The 12343-nt window shown below is 32.6% G+C and overlaps 1 protein-coding gene across 1 annotated transcript in view; it reads left to right on the top strand.

Moving 5' to 3' along the window:
- LRP1B (LDL receptor related protein 1B) overlaps nucleotides 1-12343 on the top strand; it is a gene marked incomplete at its 3' end in the record, with an annotated part of 2351282 nt that overhangs the window by 2007504 nt on the left and 331435 nt on the right. Inside the window, exons 65-66 of the mRNA XM_082630936.1 lie at nucleotides 5665-5854; nucleotides 9055-9259. Coding sequence (XP_082487062.1) covers nucleotides 5665-5854; nucleotides 9055-9259 — 395 coding nt within the window. The remainder of the gene's footprint in view (nucleotides 1-5664; nucleotides 5855-9054; nucleotides 9260-12343) is intronic.

Below are 12343 nucleotides of genomic sequence, written 5' to 3'. Positions count from 1 at the left end.
TTGCTAGATCATGTAATAACTATATGTTTAAAATTTTGAAAACTGCCAGACTGCTTTCCAAAGTAGCTGTACTATATTACATTCCCACCAGCAATGTATAAGGGTTCCAATTTCTCCACTTCTTTGTCAAAACTTATCTTTTTTGATTACAGTCATCATAGTGGATCTGAAGTATGATTTTGATTTGTATTTCTTTGATGGCTTATAATGTTGAGCATTTTTCATGTCCTTATTAGTCATTTGTATACCTTCATTGAAGAAATATCTATTCAAATTATTTGCTCATTTTTTCCATTGTGTTGTTAATTTATTATTGAATTGTGAGAATTCTTTATATATTCTGGACACAAGACCATTATCACATAAATAATTTGCAAATATTTTCTCCCATTCTGGAGGTTGGCTTTTTACTTTCTTGGTGGTGTCTTTTGAAGTACACAAGTTTTTAGTTTTGATGAAGTCCAGCTTATCTATATTTCTTTTGTCATTTATGCACTTGGTGTCATGTCTGAGAAGGCTTTGCCTAACCCACGTTTATGAAGATGTATTCCTCTATTTTATTCTAAGAGTTTTGTAGCTTACCTTCTACATTTAGGTCTAAGATACATTTTGAATGGATGTGTGTGTATGGTATGAGGACATTATTTTTTTGAATGTGCATATATAGTCATTGTAAACCATTTGTTGAAGAGATTATTTTTTCACCATTGAATTTTTCTGGTACCTTTTTCAAAAATCAATTTACCATAAAAATAAGGCTTTATTTCTGGACTATTGATTCTGTTTCATTGATCTATATGTCTATCCTTACGGTAGTACCACACTATCTTGACTACTGTACCTTTGTAGTAACTTAAAATCAGAAAGTTTGACTCCTTTAACTTTGTTTTTCTTTTTAAAGATTGTTTGGGCTATTTTAAGTCCCTTGGATTTTCAAATGCATTTTAGGATCAGTTTGTTGATTTCTGGGAAAAAGCCATCTGGGATTTTGATAGAAATTACATTGAATCTGTAGATCTATTTGGAAACTATTGCCATCTTAATAACATTGTCTTCCAGTCATTAACATAAGTTACTTTTCCATTTTTTGTCTTTAGTTTCTTTCAATGATGTTTTGTAGTTTTTCATGTAGAAGTTTTAAGATTATAGTTCTTTTGCTAAAGTTATTTCTAATTTTATTTGCCTGTCATATTTTCTACTCTTTTAAATGCTGTTATAAATGGAATTGTCTTCTGAATTTCATTTTTTGATTGTTCATTGCTACTATATAAAAAATACAACTGTATTTTATATGTTGCTTTGTACCCTGCAACCTGGTTGACTGTTTTTATAATTTGAATAGTCTTCTACTGAATTACTTAAGATTTTGTATATCTAAGGGTATATCATCTACAAAAAGAGATGGTTTTACTTGTTCCAATCTGGATGATATTCCTGCCTTTATTTCTATCTTTTTTTTTAATTAAAAAAATTTTCCCAATTACCCAGAGTGAATTTCCAATACAATGCTGAATAGAGGGGCAAGAGTAGACTGTCTTGTCTTGTTCCTAGTCTTAGGGAGAAAACTGTCATTTTTTTCATGGCTAAGTAAGGTATAAGCCTTGTTTTGTTTTTTGTTTGTTTGTTTTTTTAATAGGTTGGTTTTATCAATTTGAGGAAATTCACTTCTATTCCTAGTCTGTTGAGTATTTTTATGATGAAAGTCTTTTCGGTTTTGTCAAGTAAACCTGTAGAGTAGCCATATCAAATAATTGGCTCATTGTAATGAGGGAAACTGTACACCAGAAGAGCTGTAGGTTATCTCACCCCTATCCCAAAAGAGAAGGAAAAGTAATTATAAGAGGATTTTTAGAAATAGGTGAGTTTAGGCAAAATAAGTAATATTTTGTTAGGCTTAAAGTAAAACAAGGCTATGTGTACTCTCTAGAGTTCAACATCAGGTCTGGAGTGTGAACTGGACCCAGAATCTTGTTTCTCTGGAAACTATATAGTAAGATATATGTGGAATGTCGTGTCCAGAAACTTTTTATTTTAAGCTCTGTACCTGGGTTGTAAATTGAGCCTGCTTCTCTGTGTCTTGAGATCCTCCAGACAAGATTGAGATGCTTCATACTACTGACATAATTTCCAGCAACAAACTTTCTGATATTCTTTGGCTTTAGAAAATAAGCCAGTGAATAAGAGAATATATTATACTTTCAACAGGGAGGCCATTACAGTTGTAGCATGTCCTTGGGATAAATATTATTTCCTGTTAACTTTGTGATAGGATTTATCTGAGACGGTTATTCCAGCCAGATGACTGGCAATGTTTTGTACATGTGGCTCCCTCCCAAGAATACTTCACTGGCTTTCCCATTTTGTAGACTCTTATCCTGCCTTTACAACACTGCACAGGCAGGAAGGAGCTGTTTTCTCTTCTTCAGTGGTGATGAGATGAAGGTGTTTTCTCTATGAAGTCCTTGGCTACCTGCCAAAATAGCACCGTAATAGTTATTTTCTGAATTATGCCTATTTTACATCCTTGAGTTCCAACACTGTATTCTACATCCTTGAGTTAACTCTGTATTAATTTACTCTGTTCAATATTTCAGGACTGGTTGATGGAATAAATAGGCATTTTACTTTAGTTTTCAGACTACGTAATTATCTGCCAGGACCAGTGACTCAAAGTACTTATTTTACCTGTTCAACTGATTCAAGTACTTTAGTGTTCATGCACACGCACACACAAACACACACACGTATCACATGATGCCTGTTATAATGTTAATTTCTTAGTATGCCTGCCAAAGTTATATATATATATTCTCTCTTAAATTAAATATGCTAAGAGTACTGACTCAGAGAAAAACAGATAATATGAAGGAATGTCTATCATAAAATAGACATTAATGTCTTTATGTTAACTAAAATATTCTCATGATTTTAAAATTTAATATTTTCATGATTTTAAAATATATATGTATATAGTCCTTTTCAGATTTTCCTCCCTTATACGTTATTACAAAATATTGAGTATAGTTCCCTGTGCTATACAGTAGGTCTTTGTGATTATCTATTTTATATATAGTGGTGTGTGGTTTATGTTTTAATTGGCCATTTGCTAATGACAAATACAATTTTTATAGGGAGTTAAATACCTTTTTTTAAATTAATTAGTTTATTTATATTTATTTTTGGCTGTGTTGGGTTTTTATTGCTGCATGCGGGCTTTCTCTAGTTGCAGCGAACAGGGGCTACTCTTCGTTGCGGTGCGCGGGCTTCTCATTGTGGTGGCTTCTCTTGTTGCAGAGCATGGGCCCTAGGCGCGCGGGCTTCAGTAGTTGTAGCACACAGGCTCAGTAGCTGTGGCTCGCAGGCTCTAGATCACAGGCTCAGTAGTTGTGGCACACAGGCTTAGTTGCTCCGTGGCATGTGGGATCTTCCCGGACTAGGGATCGAACCCATGTCTCCTGCATTGGCTAGCGGATTCTTAACCACTGTGCCACCAGGGAAGTCCCCTAAATATCTTTTTAAGAGATAAATATTTTAAAATGTAGCACCAGATTATGATTAAGTGTACTGTCAGGTTGTCATCTATTACAAAAAATAAAACAAAAGAGATTATACCTGGACAGTGAGATGTATTATGTACTCTAGTAACCTTGGAACTATGTCAGCCATGGAAAAGAAGCATCTGCTTCATCTCAATGGTAATACCAAGTGGTTTCTTCCTGATTTGGCAGGAAAAAGTGGACATGAAGAATATCTGTCAAAGTCAGTGGAAGGGGAAGATACAAAATGAGGATGGATTAATAATTTTGATCTGCTTGGATTTTTTCAGAGCTGTGCCATTTCTCATTCTATTTGTGGATGATGAAAGAGTGGAATGCTGCTTATAATACAAATAGAGTTGGCTTCATTTCTGAAATGATATGAAAGTGCTAAAAATACAGTGGAATAGATGATTTATTAATTAATAATTGAAATACTTTTGACCATTATCAACCTCCCACCTACTCACCTCAAATAGGACTACCATATGATTCATATAAGCAAAGCTTAATGGATTTTATTATGATTGTGTTTTATAATGTTTTCTTCCATCATCTCTGGCCTAGGTTTCCATACTAATTACCTACATTAATTTCTTATAAGTAGTTTTGTTGACTGTGTGAGAGGTTATTCATGGTAAATTACTAGTGGTACAATTCACCCAGAGTCAGACAAGTTGAATCTAATGAATCATTTGTTTGGTTCCAGCTTGATGTACATTGAGAATAAGCAATAGCTGCTATTAATCCATCTCTAAATAATGGTGCTGAAGATTATAGGCTTACGGAAGCACATGGACCTGTGTTAAAAATCTTGCTTCAATACTATTAGTTCTGTGACCATAGGTTTCAGTTTTCTTCTTAGGAAAGAGGAACAATAAAACTAACTTCACAGAGTAGATTTACACATAAAGTGATGTATGCAAACCAATTACACAATTCCTAGCAGAAAGACAGTGTCCAATAAATGGCAGATATTAATTTTATTATTAGTGGATTTTCCTGTTGCATGTAGAAAAAGAACAAAAGGACAAAATTTTAATAACGTTCAAGAAATGTAGTTCAAAAGGTTTTAATATTGTTTTGCTCTCCCACTAAATCCTACTGACCACCAAAGTAAACATTTATCCATCTCAAACCTGAAAACAGCTCTTTTCATCTACCTGTTTTCAGAAGAGCTTAATAATTCTTGAGATTCCTTAAGAGAAAAGCAATAGAAAGACTCTGCCTGTTATAATGTTAATTTCTCAGGATGACTGCCAAAGTTATATATATATATTCTTTCTTAAATTAAATATGCTAAGAGTACTAACTCTGAGAAAAACAGATAATATGAAGGAAAAACTATAATAATTTGGTTATACGTAAAGATGTGCTCAGAGCACCTCTATGAAAAATAAACCAGCCACTTATGTTATCCTAGTGATTGGAAACACAATTTTAAGAAATAATTACTTTTGTTTTTCATATTGTCACTTTTATGTATTAGACTATGGGTACTACCATTTATCTTTTTCTGTCAACATTAAAGCATGCCTTAGCTCACAATTAATTTTATTTTCTTTTGTTTTTTGTATCACATTAGTCAAATAGAATAAAAAAAAATCATTGCATTAACTTATTAAAACATTCTCTACCATGGTTTGATAGTTGCAAGTGTAGAGTTGTATTTTGGCTTTTTGATACTTTGTTGTAGTTTTTGATGTGTTTGGTTTTCCTTGATGTCTCTAGATATAGTATCAAGATAAAACTCATTATGATTGTACTTAAATGGTATCTCTGACATATGATTTTCAAAAGTATCGCTAAATTGTTGCACACTGGATACTTTTTGAAAATTAATTACAAAAATATGAAAATAAAAGAGAGCCACCATTTTCCTAAATAAAAGGCAATTACTTAATTAAGGTTTTTTTGGATAAGAATATTCAGTCTTTAATGCATGTTTTTGTATAAATTCTCCATGAGCAGTTCACAGCTCAGTTTTACAGTATGTAATCAGCTGTCATTGTATGCATTATGTAGCATTATATAGGCATCATAATTATTATATTTTTGCTTTTTCTGTTCAGAAGCCAAGTCTTTTGTAGATAAAAGTATAAATTTTTTCTTTTCTTTTCCCCATCAGATGTGGGTTCTGTTGAAGGACTTGCCTATCACAGAGCCTGGGACACACTGTACTGGACCAGCTCCACTACCTCATCCATCACCAGGCACACAGTGGACCAGACTCGGCCTGGAGCATTTGATAGGGAAGCCGTCATTGCCATGTCAGAGGATGACCATCCTCATGTGCTAGCCCTAGATGAATGCCAAAAGTAAGAAATTTGTATTTCTTCATTATAATTATAAGTCAAAGACTATCAAAGTTATATTAATTTTAAAGAGAATTAGCATTAAAAATACAGATTTCCTTTGAAGTTCTCTTTTCACAATTCATAAAACTTTTTTATAAGACTGTTTTTTATTATAAATGTGGATAATTGAAATCTGAACTCTTTAAATGCCAGGCATCACCTCCATGAGAGATAGAGTAAAAGGAAGATTAAAGGATGAAAGGGAAAATAGAGACAATACTGTGATTGAATAGACATTTTTCATATATGTAAAAGACATTAATGCATCACTGATTGAAGTGATAAATTTGAAACAAAAATAAAACTATTAACAAGTATTGAAACCTGAAAGGTGTTTCTGTAATTCAATTAAGTAATTTTAACAATTGGAGATCTGTCCAATTGAAATACAGAGGAAATAAATAGCAGCAATAGATCTTTGTGTGCAGCGATAATTTCAACATTAGATACTTGACAATAGTCTACATGGTCCACATCGGTTTGATGATATATTGTGCAGGTATTTATAATAATACTTATGAAGAATTCATGGCAAGAAAAAATGCTCAGGCTATAGTATAAAATGTATAAAAAATAAAACAAATTAGAAAAAAGTTATGTTTCGGGGGATGCTATAAAGAAAGCAATTATATGAAAACTGAAGAATGAAGCTCAGGTTAAGTAGAAAACAAATATGTCTATGGAGTTTCACTCTTATACAATATGGTAGGAATATTTGTTAACTACTAGAAAGTGCTTTTACTCTTAAGCGAAACAAGGACACAGAAATTAGACCAATCTGATTTCACTGAGCAGAAAAAGAAGAACTTATTTTAGGTGTGTTGAAGAAAAATGGAAGAATAAAAAACAATGACTGATAAACACTAACCCTGATCACTTGAGAGAAGAAAGGAGCACAGGAATTACTCAGTGTGAGAATAACTCAATCTGGATACTCTTATAGAACTAGAGATGAGAATTGACTTACTTTATTTAATTAAACATATTGAACTTATAAATTAAGACTCTAAAGTTTGAGAGATGCAGGTGAAGAGAAGGTTGACTCCTCACACAGATTTGGTTAGTTCAGGTGGACACAGGCCTTTAAATGCCTGGGCAGAGCTAGTTCTGCTCACACCACTGCCCTATCACTAGGGCTTGTTGTTGAGTCAGCTACACTGATCCACCAGGAGAATCTTAGGACAATAATAAATATCCTAAAGTTGATCAGAGGAATTTATAAGACAGTTTTCAGGTAAACATGAGGGAGATCACTGATGATATTATACATGATTAATTTTAATTGATAAGTGCTTTATCCTATAATTATCAGTTACATAGGCTAAAATTACACTTTCATCTTATATATGGTGAACTGTAAATTAGAACACACTAAAGTATTTTAATTGCAAAATTATATGTAATTAAAGTTTAAAGTATAAAAATATTTTTATCATTAAACATATTAATGACACCTTCAAATCACTTTCATATGTTAGTTGATTAACAGAAATTTTAAAATCAAATCAATTTCTAGATGAAAGACTACTTGAGTTCAAAACTTGGCTCTAACTAATATTCAAGCTCTCTGGCCTCTGTTTTCTTATATGTGAAAGGGTGAAATTAAAGAAGTACTAATATCTTGGAAATTCTGTAATTCTAAAGCCCACAATCTAGAAAAATATTGCAAATAAATTGTGTATTTAATACCTCATTTGGATAACTTTTTAAACTAAATTTTTCATTTTAAAAGTTACAAGATGTGGTTAAAACTACTGCATGATTTAAGAAAGTGGAATGCCATTTTTTTTTTCAAATTTACTGATCCATAGGACAAACTGTTTTGACACTTTCTCACTTAGAACACTTTTATGTTCCACAGAATAGATTAAAATGCTATGAAGTATTTTAATAAAGAGCATAGATGACCTAGCTTTCCCTAATTGGTGGGGGTTATTTTTTAAATTTGCAAGTAGAAAGGTTTTTTTGTGTGTGTGTGAAGTTGAGTTTTGTCTAGTAATAGGTTTTTACATAATACTCAAAAACCATATATTGAATAATTATGTTGGCTATAATCCTACATTGTCTTTACATGTCTTTACATAGGAATGATATATGCAATCTTGCTGTAAATATGAAATATTATTCCAATTAGTTTTTCTTTGTATTTATTAAACATATTTTTTCAAAATGTAAAGCAGCCTGCCTGTCAGTCTCCCTCCTTCCCTTCTTCCTTTCTTTCTTCCCTTTCTCCCTTCCTTTTTCCTTCCTTCTCCCCTTCCTCCCTCCCTCCCTCCCTCCATTCTTTTCTTCTTTCCTTCAGTTCAAAAACTGATCTTCAAATAAACTCTTAGGGATACTCCTAAATATAAAGGGGGAGAAAGAAGAGCTGTTTCAGTAAAAGCAGGCCTTGGAGACTGGAACCCTATAGCCTCTCCACTCTTCCAGTGACCTTTAAAGGCGTCCATAGACTCCTAGGCCTTCTTCAAAGAATAGTTTGACAAACGCTGATTTAAAATATTCTAGAAAATCTGTAAGTAACGGATACTATGTTTAAGGATTTGAGAGTGACCCTTGGAATTCTAGAAACAGCACTGTAATTTATAGAAAAATCACACTGATAAACAGAGGAGGGAAAAAAGACATTAAAGAAATATAGGAGTTTAGTAATTTCTCTAAAACATATACAGAGAAAAATGCAGAATTTAAAAAGCAAACCTAGAAGGAGAGAAAGATTTTGATTTTCACCAACTGAAGGAGGGAAATATTGTTAGGTTAAGAACGATGTCCAAAATGATAACAACACAGGATCTGCTGAAGCATTATAATAATAAGTTAGAGTATATTTGCAGTGCATAGAAAATTTAAAATAACTATTTTTGTCCCTGATTAAAATAAATCTTTACTATAAGCATCAAACTGATTCGATTTAATTAAATTACTATTTGAGAGATAATTGTTTTTCAGAAATATTTTCCAGGTCATTTAAGAAACTGAGAAAAATATATATGCAACTATAATATACATATTTCCCCTTATTACTAAAACTTCCTCAAGGGTCATAGAATATGAGATAAATAATTTTGCTTCTTTTTAAATAATTTGACATTGCCATGTTTCTACTAATGTTGTTACTGTTAATGAAAATTTTAATCTATTATCACAATTTTCATTTTAATTAGTTTAATGTTTTGGACCAACTGGAATGAGCAGCATCCAAGTATCATGAGATCTACTCTGATTGGAAAAAATGCTCAAGTGGTGGTCAGTACAGACATACTCACTCCAAATGGACTCACCATTGACCACCGTGCAGAGAAGCTGTATTTCTCAGATGGCAGCCTAGGAAAAATTGAAAGGTGTGAATATGATGGATCCCAGAGACATGTAAGTTAACTGAGAATTTCTTGATTATAGATTTGAAAAATGATACATTTGGAAAATACATGCTTTATATGCCTAAAATATGCATATTAAGGGATTTCAAAATAGCTAATTGTTCGAACCAATACAACTGAATAATCTGTTCAGTGAAAAACAAAACAGCAGATAAAATTTTGAAAACTTTCTTTAAGTGCATTTGCTACCATGGAGACAGTCCAACTCTTATGGAGAAACAATAACTGATTTTCTCCTAGTTATGAATTGAATTGGTATTGTTAGAGTGATTTATGTAAACTTCATTGTTATTTATAATTTCTTAAAATGTGAAATGAAATTGGTTAGTTGCCCTAGGATCAAAGAACATTAGAAAGCAATGAAATGATCCTCTGTCTGTGTTTGGGTCCTCAAAGCAACCTCAGAAGCTTTGAAGAGAGAAGAGTGGAATTCCTTTCACAGTCAGGCTCATTCTCTGTCTCTTTTCTCTGAATTCCAAATAAAATGTTAATGGGAGTGTCTTTATGCTGCCCCTGGAGAACATTTACAGGAGATATTTAGGGCCTGTAGAATGGTGAACGTCCAGTGCCTCACCTTATCTTATGAGGACGGTAGCCCTTGGCAACTGGGAAAACTCAGGGTTCTGAAGGGTAAGATCCGGGTTGTTACACCACTGGAGGAATCTACCCTAGCCCCTCTTCACCAGTGCATGCTTGAATGACAAAATAATCCTGAGGCTCTTAGCTCTTCCACTGAGTTTCTGGAAGGACCATCTTCATGGGCCATATTTCCTCTATCACAACTACAGTGCCTTATGGTATTAAAGCAACATAGAGAATACGTATGAATAGCTGTGGCAGTATTTCAGTAAAACTTTATTTACAGAAACAGGCAACCAAACAGCAGGCCATATTTGCTAACACCTGATTTATACCATTAAGCACACTGTTTAATTCAATTGAGTATATACCTGTACGTATATATCTACATATTATATCTAATATAGATACATATGTCTATACGTACATATATAATATTAAATATGTATATATACACACATTATATAGAGAAGCGTAGATATTTATCTTAGGGCAACTAACTAAATGTATATATACATATATGTGCATATTGCATATATATATATTGCCTATATGTATATATGTGTGTATATATAGATATGTGTGTGTGTGTGCATGTATGTGTGTGTGAGTTTCTTGAAGAAGGAACAAGTGCATTGATTTACATTCTAGTACAGGCACCTCATCTAATTGTAGAGTGGATACTTCAAGTAGCAGTGATATAGTACAGTTGAGCACTTAAGGAAAATTGAAATAATCAGCTAAGATCTGATGAGTTCAGTTTGTGCTAAAGGCAATAACTCTGATGAAAGAATTCTATGCCTAATTCTTGGTCTATCTTTTCAATTAAAGGTCATGTGACCTAAGGCAAATTACTTAGTCTTTATGAATTTTAGTTTTCCGACATGCAAATTTTCTACCTAAATTTCAGGGTTATTATGAGGATATAGTGTGAAAATATATGCCTCAGAATACAGCAAAGAAACCCTAAATGAACTTAATGGGTAATGCTTTTGAAAAATAGGTAAATCATTATCCTGGATATGGGATTATTTTGTGTTATGGCCTAATACAGAAAATGCTTCTGTAACTCCTCCTAACAACATTTTGTCCACTTTAACTTATTTTTTATATACATGGTTTTCTTTTCCCTCCTCAGTCTACTGTTATGTATGATACTTATAGCTACTCAAGGTGATCCAGTAATCAGATAGCTCTAATCTAAATAATTCAAAGGCTTTCTTTTGACATTAAAAAATATGCACAGTTATGATTCCAACTCTCCATTTCCCATCCTTGTCTAAACCAGGATAATTTCTGGCTGGTTGTAGTTAACAATGCTATATTGTACATTTGAAGTTGCTAAGAGAGTATATTTTTATAGTTTTTACCGCCAAAAAAAAATGTAACTGTGAAGTGATGGATATATTAACTAAACTTATTGTGGTAATCGTTTTGTAGTATATACATATATCAAATCATTATGTTCTATACTTCAAACTTACATAATGCTATATGTAAACTATATGCCAGTAAAGCTGGACAGAAAGATTTCTGTCCTGTAGAGATGAAAATGTTGAGTAGAGAACATTACTTTAAAGGATATGGGTGTATTCCCCCATACAACATTGATCCATTTTGTCTCAAAGTTAGAACTACATAATCCTTTTCCTCTTCTCCAGTAAATCAGCTTTACCATCAAAATTTCTGGTTGGGCCTAAAAATTGGGAAAATATTTCAATGTTTATTCCATTCTTACATGAATCTCACTATTTTGCTGGTTTTCCAGATTCTATTGCCAGTGTTGATCATGGGTACCTTGAATTTACCACCAACTTATATACTCTTTGTGATATCCACTGTTTCCTATATTTTAGTCATGATTTTACAACTAGAACTTGTTATCTGTTCCTGAATTCCATTTTTTAATTGACGTGAATTTCTGAATACTTATTACACTTTAAATTGCCTGTTTTCATGAACAATCAGCTGTTTATGTAATCTATTACTATTATAAGCTTAGAATTCTGAGGCTGAGAGTATAACTGAGGAGCTAGGTCATCCATTATCTTTAGAAAAGGTTAAATATGCAATCTGGCTTATGTTTCAAGATTTTAAAAAAGGATATTTCCTGAGGAAGAAAGAAATACTACTTATTCAGAAAAAAATATTCTGGGGATATGGCATAATATTATAGAAGTCTCAGAAACTCTAAAAACTCTTCTATTATCTGATAACTGTTGAAAAAGTGGACCAATTTGTCTAATACCCTATCCATTCACTCCCCAGTTTTATATTTTTAATTACATGTACAAAAGTGTGAACAATATCAATTATTAACTTGATTTGTGCCTATCCACTTGAGTTGAAGTCTTGGAAATCAAAGGATACCTTTTGGAGCAGATTTCTTTTTAAATCCTCACAGAACCTAAGAGCTCCTTATCTGAAAAACTTGCATGTAACCAGTTCATTCATTCTAATCTTCATTCGATCTCTCTGTACCAGGCCCTTTTGT

The sequence above is a fragment of the Mesoplodon mirus genome, assembly GCF_964341445.2.
Source record: "Mesoplodon mirus genome assembly, chromosome: 8".
NCBI lineage: Eukaryota > Metazoa > Chordata > Mammalia > Artiodactyla > Ziphiidae > Mesoplodon > Mesoplodon mirus.
Note: the sequence above shows the minus strand (reverse complement) of the source record. Positions and strands in the feature narration are given on the sequence as shown.